At 36.2% G+C, this 18,814-nt stretch overlaps 1 protein-coding gene across 2 annotated transcripts in view; it reads left to right on the plus strand.

The window, feature by feature from the left end:
* Positions 1–18,814, plus strand: part of PLXDC2 (plexin domain containing 2) — a 662,310-nt gene that overhangs the window by 560,055 nt on the left and 83,441 nt on the right. For both annotated transcript variants that reach the window (XM_006887048.1, XM_006887049.1), the window contains 3 exons: positions 925–985; positions 7,585–7,732; positions 9,730–9,768. In XM_006887048.1, coding sequence (XP_006887110.1) covers positions 925–985; positions 7,585–7,732; positions 9,730–9,768 — 248 coding nt within the window. The remainder of the gene's footprint in view (positions 1–924; positions 986–7,584; positions 7,733–9,729; positions 9,769–18,814) is intronic.

Genomic DNA, 18,814 nt, shown 5'->3' on the forward strand with positions numbered 1-18,814 from the left:
AGAGTTGGACAATGACTAGGGAGGACAGAAGGAGAGTGGATGCTTTTGAGCTGTGGTGCTGGAGAAGGGTACTCAATGTACCATGGACTGCCAGGAAAACACACAGATTCATCTTGGAGAGGATTAAACCAAGCTACTCGTTGGAGGCAAGGATTCTGGGGCTTTGTCTGCCATAGTTTGGACATGTTGCCAGGAGGGACGGGTCCTTGGGGAGGGACATCATGCTTGGGAGGGTGGACGGACAGCACAGGAGGGGAAGACCCTCTATGAGATGGATTGATTCGGTGACTGGGGTAATTGGGATGGGTGTGTCCGAGGAGGTGCGGTTGGCGCAGGATAGAGCAGGGTTTAGGGCTGTTGTGCCTAGGGTCGCTATGAGTTGGAAACGACTCGACAGCACATAACAACAACAACAACAACAATGACAAAAAAAAATAAAGTCTTAGGATAAAGAAAACTCAGTTCCTCAACTTGTTGTTTTTATAGTTAATGTGCCATAGAGTCAGAACCGACTCTCATGTGACCCCCTAGTGGGTTTTTAGAAGCTGTGTATCGTACAAGAGGAGATTGCTTATCTTTCTTCTGTACAACAGATTATAGATTTTAGCCACATGCTTTTTGCTTGGCAGTGCAACTCCTTACAACAGAGCTCTCTATAATTCAGTGGCTAGTGATAAGTAAATGCATTGCATAGGGACTCAAGCTCTGCACGTTGCAGTCTGCTCAGAGTAATAGGTGGCCATGACCTCTGATAATAGTGTTATCACCTAAATAGTGAGTGCTGACTCATCTACAGTATACATGCCCCACTGCTCCAGATCACAGTTCTGTAGAAGTATGTATTGTACTAAAATGAAAACTGAAGAATAGACTGCTTACAACCACCTATATTTTCCAAACCATCATGCTTTTTTTTTCCTTAAGATGTTCCAGTGGATTTGATCGCCATCGGCAGGACTGGGTGGACAGTGGATGCCCTGAAGAGGTATGCTATGTGTTGGGGGTTTTTATTAATGGCAGGAGTCCAGAGTCTAAGTTGTCATATGTAGGTAGTACAACTTGATCGAAGTTATAATTTAAAAGAAATGGTTAATTTGGGACCTTAATAAGTGTCAGACAGTGCCCTTAACTATTAGTGTGTATTATTTCAACTTAGATCCCTTCTGTATGGCAGGCCAGTTTATTACTCCCATGAGAGGAGGTGGTGGAGGAGGAGTAAAAGGAGAGTGCTTAGGTGCATGTCCAGGCGAGTGGTAGAGCCAGTATTTACATTTGCATGGACAAATATTGCTGCTTTTAAACACTTAACTGTTTTGGTTGCTTGGTTGCTTAGTTGTGTTTTTACCATCTAGGTAAGAGTCTAGGGGGTGAGGAGTACAAATGGTTAATGACTTTAGCTACTATATAAAAGGTTAGATGTTCGTATCTAGCCAGAGGTGCCAAGGAATTCACTTTGGGAACCTGAAGGAGCAGTTTCACCCTGATGCTCCTGGGGTCATCATGAGTCAGAATAGACTCAGCCGCACTTGGATTTTAATATGTAGGAAGCCATTGTTACTACTCTTAACCAACACATAAGACCAAAGGTTGGGGTGAAAAGACTAGTTACAGCAAAATGTACTTAATATAAATAAAAAATGTGAGAAATGTTAAAACATGAAAATGTTAGTGTCATGAAAAACATGACTGAGTGAATAAGGTCATGAAGTTACATAATTGAAGTAAGGATCTTTTATGAAGTTAATAAAAAATATTTATTATATCTCCCATTCTTGAGGTTTGGGAAGCCAAATTTTAATAATTGTCTCATTCAGGAAAGCAATATATGTTAAAGTTTTGTTTATAAACTATTAGGCTATCAATGGCTACTAGGAGGGAAAAAAGCCCAGATTTCTGCTAAAAAGTTTTCTTTTTATGGCTACTTTAAAATTTATAGAAAAATTTAAAAAAAAAAGCAGAAAGCAGAGCCTCCATATTTTTAATCTCCTTTTCTCCACAGTTTCCCATATTATTTGTATTTTGTTTAAGTGTGCTAGTGAGTTAAAATTGATAAACACTAGGCTTTATAATTATATATTTATAGGATTTTCCATACCACAAAGCTCAGAGATTCTATTGATATGTAATTATAGATCTTATTGTAGTCTGTTTAGACTTACTTAATCATCCATCTTATATTGCTTAATGGTGCTTTTTCTTTTGAGTCTTGGTCCTCCTCTTCTGTTTTTATCTCTTTGTTATATTTATTATCGTATACTTGCATTATACAATAGTTTGTGACTAAATTTTATTATGTATATATAAAATTTTACAAACTTTAAAACTGAAAAATACTTATCTTCCTTACTGGAAAAAAAGGAACACTTTAAAACGTGTTTTATGTAGTGGAAATTTTTGTATAGTTTACCTGTTCTTATTGACTGTTACAATTAATCTAATATTACTAATTCTAATTACTAATATCTAATTTATAGTCTAACTATATCGTCTTACATCTATCTGCATGTTGTTGTTGTAGTTGTAATTATGTGCTGTCAAGTCACTTGCGACTTATAGTGACCCTCTATACAACAGCTCCTTAGCCTCCTTTGTCTTGTCCCAGTCTTACTTCCTCTGACACAACTATCGCCATTACCCTACTCACTGAATCAATCTCGTCGAGGGTCTCATCCATCCTCCCAAGCTTGACGTCCCTCTCCAAGGACTGGTCCCTCCTTACACCATGTCCAAAATATGTCAGATGAAACTTCAGAATCCTTCCCTCCAAGGAGCAGCCTTGTCGCACCCTGTCTAGGACGAACCTGTTTATTCTCCTAACTTCTCATGGTATATTCAGTACTCTTCTCCAGCACTACAGCTCAAAGACATCAATTCTCCTTCTGTCATCCCTACTCATTGTCCAGCTCTCTGATGCATAGCAAGTGATTGCAAAGGCTATAGCCTGAATCAGGTGTGCCTTAGTCTTCAGAATGACATGTTAGATATAAATAATTATATTCTTTTTACAGACAGTATTTTTTTTTTACTGAACTAATATTTTTATATTTACTTTTTAAACTTGTCATTCTTTTTTGTGTCTCGGAACTACCCTCTGGGAATATACTATTTGATCATAAAAGCTCTTGTGTAGACGTTTCATGCCTTTGATAGTAAATTCTATCAGTATTTGTTTATCTGAATAAATCTTTATTTCACTGTAATTTTTAGATCACAATTTTATGGGAAAGAATTATAGTTTGACAGTTATGTACAATGAAACACTTGAGTAATTTTTTTTCTGGCTTTTCATACTGCTTTTTGAAGTCTGTTCAATTTGCTTTAGAAATCTCTTCCCTTTATTATTTGTCATTATTCTCAGTCAGCTTTTCTTTTTCTTTAATATAGCATGTTTCTATGAATTTTGTTTAAAGATTAATCTTTGTTCATTCTGCCTCATGTACTAGATTGAGGAGATTTGTTTCCTACATCTTTTGACTCATTCGTTTGCACAGCTCTAAAACTTTGATCACTGTTTCCTCAGTAGCACCTCCTCTGAGTTCTTATTTTATCCTTCTGAGCTCTTAGAGATAAGCTTGACCATCTCCTCTTCTCAATGTCGTGTTGCCTCCTTTTTATATCATCTTTCTTCTTACCTCTGTTATATTCTGGGAACTTTCTTCAGATATATTAATCATTATCCTTCTTCTTAGCTATTACATTATCTAACCCATTCATTAAGGTAATCATTTCCACACAGGTATTTTTCTTCTGTGAAATTTAAATTTAAGACATTATAAAATCAGGTAATTTTATAGATTGTTCATTTTTTAGTCCTATCTTTTGTGTTTTTAAGTATTTCAAAGTTAAATTTTACATATTGTAAATTGTGTGATTCTAGTATAATGTCTCTGATAGTCTAAGTACAGTTTGTATTCGTTTTGCTTTGTCTTTGAGTTTCAGAGTATATCTTTTAATTAGAAGTGCATATTTCCTTGATTTTATTCTGTGAATATCACGAGGATATAAATAGGTAATACTTTCCATGAGAAAAGGAGGTTCTGTAGGAATCTAGGAGAGCAGGGAATATAGTTGTGGGTGGTGTTGGGTACCATCTAGTTGAGAGCCACTCATAGTGACCCTATGAACAGCTGACCTGAACTCTGCCCTATTCTGTGCCATCTTAATCACCTCTGACACACAAAAGCCAATTGCTGAGGTCACTATGTCAGTCCATCTTTACAGGGATCTTCCTCTCCTCCACTGGCATTCCATCTTTCCAAGCATGATATCCCTTTCCAAGGAGTAACATTGCTTAGCTAAATGTCCAGAGTACAAAAACTAGAACCTTCACCATCTTCATCCCCAACATTTAACTTCCTCATTGTCTGCTAGTAGATTCTGGTGTCTGTTCTTTTTTTAATTTTTTTTTATCTTATATGTTAAGATATTTGAGAATATTTCTCATTAAAAGAAGGAACACAGGAAGAAGATGTTTGTGGGTGTGATATGGCAAGTTTCATTTTATACTTAGAGACTCTGACAAGTTGATGTTATCCATAAGCATACACCAAGTTAATAAGTCAGTATTTGGACTTAATGTCTATATTTAGTAGCAGTAAATATAAATGTTTTCATTGATGAAGAGGCAAATGCTCAGTTATATTGCATATGTTAGAAGAAATCTCATGAAAGAAACAATAACCCTTGATTACTCACTCACTCGTTGTGGAGTCTGGAGTGACTCACAGATGACTCCTCCTCATTGTTGTGTGATTGGCCATCCATCTTCCAAGGAGCCGCTGGTGAATTCAAATCTCCAAAGTTGTGCAGTTATTAAGTTAGTAGTGAAACTTATACAGACTGTGTTGCCAGAGCTCACTTGATTGATGCGCAGAGTAGGAGTAGAAAATGAAGAGATTGCAAAGAGATATAGTGATGAGGTGTGTATCACAGAAGTCAAGGTATGGAGATGATCAAATATGACAGATGCAGATGAAGTGTCAATTATAGTGGAAATCTATGATTAAGGAGATGATGGAAGCAATGGTATGAGAAATCTCAATTAAGTTGGATAAGGTAGAAAGAAGATTGTCACGGAGATAGGAAGAGTCTTAGAAAGCTATGAGGTTCTGAAAGAACCTGGGGGGAAAATGAAACAAAGTAAGGATTTGTTGTGGAGAAGAGGGAGGAATGAGTTTGTAAAATGAGTTTGAGCATGATATCAAATGAGCAAGTTTGAAACTCCAGAGCTAGTGAAGTGAGGGCATGCCAGAATGCAGGTTGAAAAAATAGCTATTAGAAAGGGAGCTTTGGTAGTGAAGTCCATAAGGAGTTGTGTTGCTAACTCAAAGGATACACCTCTCTGGTAGAGCTAATCTACCACTGACTCCAGTGGAGAAAGAGGGGCAGTCTCCTCTCATATGATTTACAGCCTCCAAAAGCCCCCTGACATCCCAGTGAGTACAGAGGTGTGTTGCCCAAAGAAAGGCTGTTTGAATCCACTCTATGGGAAAGAGATAGGCAGTCTCTTGCCATGAAATTTGCATCCTCCAAAAGCTCGCTGTGGGGTCACTATGAGCCAATTCCAACTCAACAGCAATGAATTGAGTGAATGGATGGATGTCATATGTGCCATCATGGGCAGGATGAATATAGATTGAAATTGAGTAAATTTGCTGACTTGATTAAAGCAAATGTAAACAATTCACTGTGGTGATTTTTCCTTTAACAAGGAAGTAGAAGTTGAGGGCAGGGAATAATATGAAGGATTATAGCTTTAGATCTTTTTTTCAGTTCATATGATGATTGGGTGTTTATTTTTTTATATGATATGAGATTCCTTTAAACCTTATTATAACATCAGCATAGCACATTACCCAGCTGATGGGTGGGGATTGGGGGAGGGAAGGGATTGTAGCTTCAAGCAAGTGGAGGCACAGTGGTTAAGTGTGAGATTGCTAATTGAAAGATCTGTAGTCGAACCCACCAGCAGCTCTATAGAAGAAAAGCTTTAATGATTTGCTTCTGTATAGATTATATCCTAGGAAACTATATTGACCAGTTTTAGTCTTTCTTATAGAGTATCTATGAATTGGAATCAACTTAATGGTACCCAACAAGAGTTAAAGCAAAGTGCAGAGATTCTGTTACTGAGGATAATGAGAGAAAACTGATGAGCTCAATATATTTGTTTGACCAATCTGCATGGGAGGCCTAAATGAGGATGCAAGAGATAATTCAGTAGTGGAGGCCTGTGTGGTTTTTCACCTGCTTGGATCAGGCAAGGAAAAGGCAACTATTTTGCTATATTAAGGTTTAGGAATTTTCTGAAAACATGAGGAAAGCAAAAGAAGACAATATGCTTACAACTAATGTAAAAAATGTTGACATTTTTTGGAGAGAGGAAGCAAATTGAAGGAATAAAATTGTAGTACTTGAATTTTATATGTAGTCAAAGGACAGGAAGTGTCTGAATGAACGAGTTCAGGGACACACTGCAAATAAAGTAAATGAACTTGAGATTTCAAACCTAAAGGATTTTAACTGAAGATAAGACTCATAGTGTGGGGATGATGAGTAAAGTGGAGTCAAGGAGATCGTTAGATCATAGGACTGAAGAAAATGCAGGAACTCAAGTTTGGGGGATTGATTGGGCCCCTAAATAGTGAGGTCCTACGTCAAGATTAAAGTTGCATCGTAACCAACTAATGAAAAGGAAATTACTCAGAAACTTTTCATGAGCCAGTGAGAAATGTAAACATTATTTCACTAAAGACAGGAGAAGTTTAACAAAGTTATTTAAAGACAAGGATGGGGTGAGTGCTATACTTATAAAGAATAGTTATTTTCAGCTCAGAATCTACCAAGGATACAGGGATCCTTTTAGACATAAAAGTGCAATACAAATGACAGAGCCATAAGAGGTTGCACATTGGAGAGCTGTGCCTAGTAAAGGTTATAGGATATATTTGTGAGGTTTTAAATTACTTACAAATGCCTTTCCCTGGTTTTCTCAGAATAGCTCTGCTAGGGAGAAGAGAGATGAACTAAGTGATTACATGATACTCTCCTTTTGTAGTTTTGTATATTCATAATACAAAGAATACTTTTAAATACTCTGTGAACCTATCGTAGGTTATTTTTGAAACAATCAAGTAGCATGGAACAGTTGCAAGATTATGAGGATTTTTGCGTTAACAGTTTACTATGATAAGAATGTGCACTCTCTTCATTTACCGAAGCATAATTTAAGCTTTATCTTTATCCACGTATTTTTCACTCTACCTGAATTCTTTTTTCTTTTTGGCATTGTGCCTTTGACAAATAAATGGATATAAAATTTAGAGTAAGATAAATAATCACATGAAAATGTAAAAGCAAAAAAAAAAGGTGAAGTTCAAATATCTAGAGGTGGAAATTATTAGTTATATCCAACTGTTGTCCTCAGATTTTATCTGTACTTTGTAAATTGGTGAAATCTATGAATAGGATCTACTCTAAAGGGTGCTTAGTCTTAATCTTTGAGTCTTTCATGTTATGCCACCCAACTTCTTGATATAACAAAGTACATGCATGCAGTCACTCTTAAACTCTTTTTCTGACTAGTCAAAAGAGAAGATGTGTGAGGACTCAGAGCCAGTGGAAAATTCCGAAACCACCACGACTTTCCGAGCCACCACCACACAGTTCAAAGTCTTAACCACCACCAGGAGAGCAGCAACGTCACAGCTGCCCACCAGCCTGCCCACTGAAGGTGCCCTGGAGTTATTTCTGTGTTTTTATGCTTTGAGGGAAGAAAATCACGGTGTTAGCATATATTACAGTAGCTCTTTAAAGGCAGATTTACTCCTTGACAAATTATATTTCCAAGAGATTTTCTGTAGGGGGAAAAAGCAAAATTATTATAGAAAAATTATAAGCTGCATTTCTTTTAATTTAAAAACCAAAACCCACTGCCTCTGAATTAATTTTGACTCATAGTGACTCTCCATCAGGTCTCTAAAGCTTGAAAACTTGAGCAGATTGCCCCATCTTTCAAAGCTGCTGATTGATTTGACCTACTAACCTTTTAGTTAGAAGGCCAACATGCAACATTCCTCCTACTATTCGCAATTTACTAAGACTTAGATTTTAACAGTGATTCTGGATTCTTGTCCTCCATAATAAATAAATACAGACTTTTCTTACTGTGATTGAGCTTTACAGTAACTGAATTCAGTATTTCAATCATAGAACAGAAAAACCCAAAATCCATTGCTGTTGTGTTGAATCCTACCCATGATTACTCTTGAAGGACACGTTAGAACTGCTTCATAGGTTTCCCAAGCCTGTATATATTTTTTTAAAAATTTTATTATTTTGGGTGTGTGTTCCATCAAATTGGATCTGACTGGTACAGGAAGAGATTGTCCCTCATTCTCCTGCAGAGCATCTGGTGGATTCAAACCGCGCACCTCTGGGATTGCAGTGCAGCAGAATAACTCATCTTTCTCCTGAGGAGTGACTAGTGAATTCAAGCCAACAACCTTTCGGTTAATAGCAGAGTTCTTTAACATTGCTCTAACATAAATCCTTGTATATAAAACCAAAAGGCAGGTGAAATGCCCACTAGTTTGGGATTCAGAACAATAAATAATTTTATTCATATTTGACTCTAATGTTACAGTGAATAAAATCAATGAAGTGTGTTGATTCATAACTTAGAGAAAACAACTGTATATGTCAATAGAAATTGCCCTTGAAGTCATTCTTCCAGAAAAATAAAAAATACGAACAAACTTAAATGGAAAGGCATAACTCCTAAGTGGAAAAAGATGTAATATTAGCCTACTTGTTAGCCTTGTCTTATAATGCTCTTTTATTATTCTTACCTGAATTCTGTCTATACGAAATACACAAAAATTAAATACTAGCTGCCAAAAGTGATGTTTAATGTAGTAGAGATGAAATGGCCTTACATATTTCATGTTGTAAACTTACTAGCATTGAAAAAAGAAACTGAAAATTTATATTTTGCATTTCATTAAAATGTATTTCGGTCACTATGAGTCAGAAGCAACTTGACAGCAGTGGCCTTTGGTTGAAATAAAGTAAATGGGAAGATGGCTGATAAATGCATTTTATAGCTTTTGAAAACAGTGTTGTATTTCAGTCAACATTATGTACTGCCGGGTTAATACCTGTGAAAATAGTGAATTTAATCTTTCTCTTTCTAATGAAATGTGGCCACTGAAATTAAAAAAGGCCCATATTACCTTGTTTGGGGGAGCACAACCTTTTCACAGGTGGTTTTGATGATATTTGTTAAGCATAACAAACAAAAAGATTTCACTCTTAAAAATGTATTTTATGACTATTGACCGATCTTTTTATTCCAGTTTACTTGGTATCTTCCAAATCTTCATTTTAAAAATGAATAATTAAGATTGAATGATTTACAGTATTGTTTTAGAATATGAAAAATAAGTATATTTCCTTTTCTCAAAAATATGTATGTTTCTTTTTCTCAAAAGTATTAAGAGCCATATAATACCTTAGAGGTATTCAAGTCACAGTTGATCTTACAATCACAGTAAAAATTTTAGTCCTACATCATGTAAAGATAGGACTTACACTCACTGTATATAAATTATCTCAGTAAATTGTTGAAGCCTAGACATGTTATATTTCAAACAGTTATTAGAAAATTACTGATGATAAGTATAATTTTAAAAATTTCTTTGTTATGATAACTTTTAACTTTTATTCCAGATGACACCAAGATTGCACTGCATCTCAAAGATAATGGAGGTAGGAGATGACACTTTTCTTTTATAAACTAATATACTGACTGATTTCACTCATTTAAATATGAGAAGGAACTTACAGGCTGACAAAAATGAAGTGTAGGCTGTGATGTCCCTACCTCTTGCTGTTTAACAAATAAATAAGTTATTAAGCTTGAAAAAAATGAATGAAATAGGTAGAATGGTAGATTGAAATTCTAATCTTTGTGTTTGCTTATAACTGCATGATGATGGTTATCACACATTTATCCACATATCATATATTGATACTTTTTGTTAGCCTAGCTCTTTTTTAATTGTATGTGTAGCTATCTAAATTTATGAGATTGAATTTCATTTTTTCACTACTTTGAATGATGGTTCAACTTTCATAAAACTGGAAAAAATATAGCAGTAAATAATGCATAAAACTGTAAAAAACATAGCAGTAAATCCGACAATATATTATGCTAGGTATTTTTGTCTTCTATATGAAATGAATTTGAAGACAAAAAATGAATTTTTAGTATATAAATACTCAAAAGAACATCTACCTAGTAGTATATTTAATTTTTTTAAATGCAATTTATAAACATTTATGATTGTACTTGAAACTTTGAGGGGAAAATATTTTTTTTAAAAAATTATTGTAAAAGATCTTGACCAAATTTTAAAAACTATTCTTTGCCAGTTAAACTGTGTTAGTCCTAATGCTTGTTGATCACAGTTTACTATACTTTGCTGAAAGAGATTATTACAGCTCAGGAATGCAGTTCCAATTCATATGTATTATGAAAATAATGATCACACTATGTCATTGAGTTGTTGGTTTGTTATATTGTTTTGTTTTTATGTAATCACATACTTCTTAAGTAACTCAAAATCCAATATATGCACTGTTGATATATGCAGTTGCATAGGAACTGATCTATAGCAGACCCTTCAGCAGATGTTCATGGAAAGTACATCACCTAGGAGGAGATTGCCCATCTTTTTTCTCCAGGGAGCAGCTGGTGGCTTCAAACTGCTTGCCTTAATTTGTTGTTGTTGTTGTTATGTGCCATTGAGTCAAAAACAACTCATAGTTGACCCTCTAGCAGGTTTCAGAGGCAGTAAATTGCAGAGGAGGAGATTGATTGCCCATCCTTCTTCTGTATAATTAAGTTGAATCAGAAGTATCAATTGTTATATTGCATCTGGGTTGAAAACAGACCTGTTTATACTGGGGAGTTTCAGATAATACAATGAAGTAGTTTTGTCTATTGATGATGATTCTAAAATGTTATTGCTGAATTATAATTGGCCTGAAATCTTCTGGAAAATTTGTAGACTGCTGAGCAAGGTGTAGAAAATGAGACATAGAGGAACAGGGTTGTGAGGTCTTTCTGAAAGAACCAGAGGGAGTTAGAATAGCACAGCCCCTCACCACCTCAGAGTGGAAAGCAGATGAAGAACTCAGAGGTGCCAGTAGTCAAATGCCCATTTATCTATTGTTGACTCACAGATTTTCCACCATTGTGGTACAAAGAGTGGGTTTTTTTTTAGATAAATAAATTAGAGACTTGTAAATATCCTCATTTCGCAAAGTTCACAGAGTTTCAAAGCATGTTGTTAGGAAGTGGATGCCACAAATACAGAGTTAGTCCAGCAGTCCAAAGCTAGATTAACAGCAAAGCACAGTTCCTTAATTAGTAAAAGTTCTAGTTCAGTTCATCAGTCAAATCTAAATAATCTAGCAAAGTTCACCTTGAAGCAGTTATAGTCAGCTTCTCCTTAATTATCCAGCAAGCACTGCAAAGTCTTTTACTGTGGCTTTTATCTCATGGCTCCTCAGTTACCCCTTGCCACAGTTTCTCCACAGCGGTGCCACAGTTTCTTCACCACCATCTCTAGGATCTCACTCTCACCAGAGTCTCACATCAGTCTCCTTCAAATCTTTCTACTCACTCTCTTTCTCTTAAACTAGTCCCACTGCTGTTGATGATTTTCAAGACCATATATCCGTAGTTAAAGTAACTGGTGACAAGAGGGGGCTAAGGTAATGGCTAAAATAGCCAACACCGCAACTGCTTTTTAAAATTACACAAAATTGTAAAAAAAATGCATGCTTTGTAAATATATTATTTCCTTTCAGCCTGTGGTCTGAAAATAGCAGACAATAGCAAATGAATGCGCTAAACAGTTTCTTGGTATTTATAATATTTTCTCTTCTCTAGTTGTAACCTCCTCAACGCTGGTCAGGTTTTTTGGGGTTTTGCTTTGTTTTGTTTTTTTCCTCTTGACTTTTTCACCTCACATTCAGGAGATGGAGACATTTACAGTTTCTGTGAAGAAGGCTCAGATCTTGCAGTTGTTTTGCTTGGGGGGACTCTTTTTTGTGTTTCATTGAGCAATCTCTGCCCTCACTTTGAGAATTACATTCAGTGATATTTGAATTTTCTTTCTTTGTTGAGAGTTCTCATTGTTTCCATTCACATTTTTTGAGGCTTGTTTTTTTTTTGTCACTTTTCTGGAATCTTACAGTCAACTTTCTGCATGGAAGTAACAGCTGAGTTGGATGTGATGTGATTAGACTCAAAGAAGGAAAGTGATCACAGAAAATTGAAGAGAAATTTGCCTTAATTGGCTAGCAAGAAATTAAAATCTTAGTGCTTGAAGAGATTTCATTAATCTCTTGCTCCAGAATTTTCAAAAGCAGGATGTTGATGAGTATTTTCTAAACAGAAGTCCTAATGTTGTTATTTCCTCATTATTTTTTAATTTTTTTTTTTATTTTTACAGAGGTTTTGGATTTCTACTCATTCATTGCCGCAATTTTCTCCCTTCCCACCCCTCCCCACCAACTTGCTTCCCCCTCCGAAGAGAGAAAAAAGAAAAAAAATTCCTTCATTAGTATACAATTCCCCCATCCCTCCCCCCACCCCAAGTACACTTCTTTATGCAACCTTAATTCTGGATTCCTGAGGTTCAGGTATGAGATGAGAGTACCAGGGGAGGGGTCCCCAGGACTCTTTTATTATAATTGTCACATTTAATTATCACTTAGATAGTAACTCCAAATCTGCTTCCTGTGTTCCCTTTTTTTCCCCTTGATGCCTAAAATATCCTATAGAGTTAACGAAAAGGAAAAAAAAAATCACTGATGAAGTCACCATGAAATAATCAGAGTTTAAAAAAATGAAAGCAAATTCTTGACTGAAAAAGTATTTAAAACCATTAATATTGATTCCTTTTGAATGCCTGGTAATTATAAGACATTGCTACAGACTCAAAGCTACAGTAGTGAATACGACTTAGGAAAAGTTCCTGCTTTCAGAAAATACAAGTTTTAAAGAATCTTCTAGATGACTATAAGAACTTAGTCTCTGGCATATTTCCTTCATTAGTCATAAAATGTTCTATAAGTAGCAACTTAATGTGCTTCATATTCTGTGGAATATACTTAAATAAATTTGTAGAATATTATCAATTATCCAAAGAAAATTATTCATTTTACTTAATATATTATGGAATGATAAAACTTGGAAAATTTTGTCCAAAGCGTATTAGAATTACTTTATAGTGCTATGAAATTAAGTCAAATCTCAAAATTTAAATGAGGGATATTATTCTTGCTCTACATACTGAAGGAAGTTTGCAGTTTGATTTTCAGAAAGTACTTATAACAACAACAACTTATATAATTGACAGATACCTGGTATTCATCAGAATTTCAAAATACTACAGGAGGATTTCAAATACAGCAATAAAATTTCAACCATGAATTCTTTTTAATGTATAGGTGTTTTTATAGAATACTTTGTAAATGCTCTCAAATGTGTATAGAACAGACAAACTGATCTTTATTAGGATAAATGATTCTTTAGGAAACATGTAAGATTTTACTTTTTAATATGCACTATCACAAAGATTTTAGCACAGTCAATTTGACTGAATGTTCTTAAAAACTATTTAAAAAAACTCCAGCCATTCAATTTAGAAATCTGTATGTAATAAGGGACAGGTTGTTAAAGTTATCAACATGGAATTAGAAAACAATCATCCTGCTTTCTCATTTATCATCTATTTTAGATATTGTGTTACTTTAATCTTGTGTTTTTCTGCGATATTACTATGGATTAAAGATGTTGATTTTCATAGACTCTACCGCCAACCTGATTATCCTTTAATTTTCCAGGAGATTCTCCTTCATCTTTGATATTAAAAGAGAAAATAGTTCTGTGTTACTGGACACCAAACATAGTTTTTCATGCACAGGACCCAAACTGAGTCACAGTCTGCTAATCTGCCCTTGAGGAATTTTCACTGTGCATAGAATTTTAAGAAACATATAGATGAGTTCTAGGTCAGACCTTCTTCTGCAGTTTCATAATAAATATCTTTTTGACAGGGAAAATTTTCTTAGGTGATAGGCTTTAAATGACACTTCTAAACTCTCAAAATATTTGGAGAAAAAAACCTGAAGAAATGTAATAATAGGGGGCAATATCTAACCCACGTATACCTTCTAGCAAGTGGAGCATTAATACACCATTGTAATTGTGCACAAAATCTTAGAGGATCCTTATACACAGACTGATTTTATCTCCAGTTGAAATATGCTTGGTCATCCAGTAAAAATTATGGGCATTGTCAAATGGTAAATCTTATCATTATTTAATTGGATGGGATAAAAAAGGAAAGTTACTTATAAGGTGCATTCTAGAAGCACAATTCTAAATAATGTACAAATATGAAGTCATTATCATTTTCATAGCAACTCTGTAGCTGATTCTATTCATATTTCTGTTATATTATCTGAAGTCAATGAGAAAAAGGAGAATCCCAGTACCTTTAATTATGCTCACATAAAACATATAGCTACACCAGCAAGCTGTTGTTAAAACAGAGCAAAGGAAGACTGCATGGTTCAAAATCAGGAAAGGTTGTATTCTTTCTCCAGACCTATTCATTCTGAATGCTGAGCAGATCATTCAAAAGCTGGACTCATGAAAGAAGAATGTGTTATCGGGAGTAGAGGAAGAATCATGAGCAACCTGTGTTATGTAGATGACACAACCTTCCTTGTTCAAAAGAAAAGGACCTTGAAATGCTTACTCCAGAAGATCAAAAACTTGTTCTTGCTATTATGTCTCGCTGAGTCGCCTGAGACTCATAGAGACCCTATGTACAACAGTACTAAACCCTGCTCTATCCTGTGCCAATCTGGTTGTCTCCAACACACCTATCCCCATTACCTCAATAACTATCAATCCACCTCATCCAGTTTCTGCCTCTCCTGCGCTGTCCCTCCACACTTTCAAGCATGACATCCCTCTCCAAGGACTGATCTCATGTTGCAACATGTCCAAAGTATGTCAGACAAAGCTTCCAAATCCTTGCCTCCAAGGAGCAGCCTGGTTTCACCCTCTCCAGGATCAATTTGTTTGTTCTCTTAGAGGTCCATGGTATTTTCAATGCTCTTCTTCAGCACCACAGCTCAAAAGCATCAAATCTCCTCCTAATCATTGTCCAGGTTTCTGATGCATAGCAAAGACTATGGCCTGCATCAGGTGCATTTTAGTCTCCAGACTGACATCATTGTTCTTCATTACTTTGGAGAGATTTGTGACATCTGACTTTTCAAATGCAGTTCGCCTTTGCATTTCCTGGCTGCTGATACCAAGAATGTTCATTAAGGAGCCAAGCAAACTGAAGATATTAACAATCTTAATCTCTTCACCGTCCATCATAATACTGCCAGTCAGTCCAGTGGTGAGAATCTTTATTTTATTGATGTTGAGCTTCAATTCATATTGAAGGCTGCAGTCCTTTACCTTTTGCAGAAAGTGCTTCAAGTCCTCCTCAGTTTCAGCAAGCAGGGTTGTATCATCTGCATAACACCGATTGTTGATGAGTCTACCTCCACTCTTGATGCCACATTTCTCCTTATAGAGTCCAACCTCCCAGATAATCTGTTGATTGAAAAGATATGGAGATAGGACACATCACTGATGCACACCCTTCCCAATTTTGAACCATACAGTGTTTTCTTTCTCTGTTCTGGCAACTGCCTCCAGGTCCAAGTATAGATTTCACATAAGCACAATCAAGTATTCTGGGATTCCCAGAATACAGACTTCAATGTGGATCACATGTCAACCTTAAGAAGACAAAGTAAAGTATTATAATGAAATGTGCAAAGAGTCAGAAAATTAAAAGGGCAGAGCTCACTAAGCATTTCTGTAGCTGAAAGTACTGCAGAAAAAATTAAAACCTTGAATTGCAATACTTAAAGATTCTTTAGGCAGAATATTAAATGATTCAGGAAGCATTAAAAGAAGATGGAAAGAGTATAAAGTGTCGCTGTACCAAAAGGAATTGGCTGACACAGAAGAATTTCATGAATCAAGGTATGAGCAAGAGCCTATGGTTATGAAGGAAGAAATTCAAGCTGCTCTGAAGGAATTGGCATAAAATGAGGCCCCAGGAATTGACAGCATACCAACTGACATATTTCCAAAAACAGACACAGCCCTGGACGTGTTCATGAAGTTGTGCCAAGAAATTTGGAAGACAGCCATCTGGCCAACTGACTGGAAGAGATCCATATTTGTTCCCATTCCAAAGAAAGGTGACCCGATAGAATGTGGAAATTATCAAACAATATCATTAATATCACATGCAAGTAATATTGTGCTGAAGATTACCCAAAAATAACCAACTGGAACAGTATATCAACACACAACTGCCATATGTGCAGACTGGGTTTAGAAGAGGCCATGGTACAAGGGATATCATAGCTATGTCTGATGGATCTTGGCTGGAAACATTTAGTACCAGAATGTCTAGTGTTTCATTAACTGAGCAAAAGCATTCTACTGCATGGATCACAACAAACTGTGGCTAACTCTGAGAAGAATGAGAATTCCAGAACAATTGATCATGCTTATGCAAAGCCTACACTTGAACTAGGCGGCAGTCATCAGAACAGAGCAAGGAAACAGTGCAAAAGCTGGAAGAGCGTAAGCCAAGTATGTGTCCTGTCTCCATATCTTTTCAACCTGTTTGTGGAAGAGATCGTCCAGGAGGCTGGGCTCTATGAGGAGGAATGCAGCATCAGGCTTAGAGGAAGAGTCATCAACAACCTGCGTAATGCAGACAACACAACCTTGCTGAAACTGAGGAAGACCTGAGGCATTTGCTGCAGAAGATCAGCCTTGAATATTCATTACAACTCAACATCAAAAAACAAAGATTCTCACCACTGAGCCAATTGGCAGTATCATGATGGATGGTGAAGAGATTGAGATTATTAAGAGCTTCTGTTTGCTTAGTTCCATAATCAACACTCTTGGTACCAGAAGCCAGAAAATCAAAAGACAAATTTCATTGGGAATGTTGGCTGTCAGGGACCTCTCCATATTACTGAAGAGCAGCGATGTCAGTCTGAAAACTAAGTTGCACCTGATCCAAGCCATGGTCTTCACAATTAATTACTATGCATCAGAAAGCTGGACAATAACTATGAATAAGAGAAGAATTCATGCCTTTGAACTGTGGTGCTAGAGAAAAGTATTGATTATACCATGGACTGCAAAGAGAACAAACAGGTTCGTCCTAGAGAGAGTGAAGCCAGACTACTCCTTGGACACAAGGATTCTGAAGCTCTGTCGTATATACTTTGGGCATGTGACAAGGAGTGATCAGTTTTTGGAGAGGGACATCATGCTTGGGAGTGTAGAAAAACAGCACAGTAGAGGAAGACTATTGATTATGTGGATTAACTGAGTGACTGGGATAATGAGAATAGGTGTGTCAGAGACAATAATGTTGACTTGGCATAGATCAGGGTTCAGAGTCATTGTACATAGGGTCACTATAAGTTGCAAGCAACTCAGTGGCACACAACAACAACAACAACAATAACTATTGGTTTGATTATAAAGTTTGTATACTTTGGGTTTCACACTATTATTCATTCACACTGTGTTTCATACAATCATTCCCATGCAAAATGATTCACCATTGATGTATGTTCACCATTACCCTGTCTTTTCACCATAATCTGTCTTTCTAGATCCCTACGGAATCTTTCCCATTTCCTTCACCCTCTCCCTCCACCAACCAAACTGTACAACCATGTAGTTTGGCCCCTACCCATCCTACCCTTATGCTTCCACCATTTCTCCATTGGGTCCCCATACATCTTTAACTAGTTATCTTTCTAATTTTACAATAATAATCTTAACACAGAATTTGTCCTTTTGAGACTAAGCTAACTCAACATAAGGCTCTCCAGTCTCTCCAAGGTATATAGGGTTTTGTTGTTGTTGTTGTTGTTTTTAGATTGTCGCTCCTGAGTGCTACATATTCCATTCAGGACATACCTTTTAAGCATCATCATTCCCATGTACTTGGAAAATGTGTCTATAAGCTGTTCGCTTCTAACCACTGTTTCTGTTTTTCCAATAAATACCATCTACACTTAAGGAAAATGCAAAACAAAAGAACAGCAAAAAACATTGCTGTTGAGTAGATTCCAACTCAAAGTCCCCCACTCCCCCCAAATCAGGTTTCTAAGGCAGTAAGTCTTTTTGGGAATGGACTGCCTGTCTCTCTGCCGCAGGGAAACAAGTAAACTCAAACTACTGATTATTATATACTAAACCACCAGCTTGCCTCTGGAAACCCTATGAACCTGGAGAGAGGATGAAAGGCACACAAGCATCGAGGACTCTCCTTCATAGGGTTGCTATGAGTCGCCTGCGACCCGACGGCACTTAACAACAACAACAACAAACCACCAGGGCTTCTTATACTTACTGTTTGGAAATGGAATTTCCTTGTCCGGTGTTGTTATACTTCAGTTTTCATTTTAGTCTTTCTGTGAAGAGCATGAGGCTTTAGTTCTCTTGTGTAACTGATCTGTGTTAGAATCATTGGCATATGATTCCTAACTCCATCCTACTCTGTGTTCAAAATCTAATGTAAACTCTGTATATTCTTAGTTTCTTCAGAAATTCACATTTGATTCCCTAGTGAAGGGCACCTGGAGTATATTCTTTGAATATACTTTTCTGTACTTAAAG

The sequence above is a fragment of the Elephantulus edwardii genome, unplaced genomic scaffold (assembly GCF_000299155.1).
Source record: "Elephantulus edwardii isolate Elephantulus edwardi_28Jun2011 unplaced genomic scaffold, EleEdw1.0 scaffold00054, whole genome shotgun sequence".
In the NCBI taxonomy this organism is placed as follows: Eukaryota; Metazoa; Chordata; class Mammalia; order Macroscelidea; family Macroscelididae; genus Elephantulus; species Elephantulus edwardii.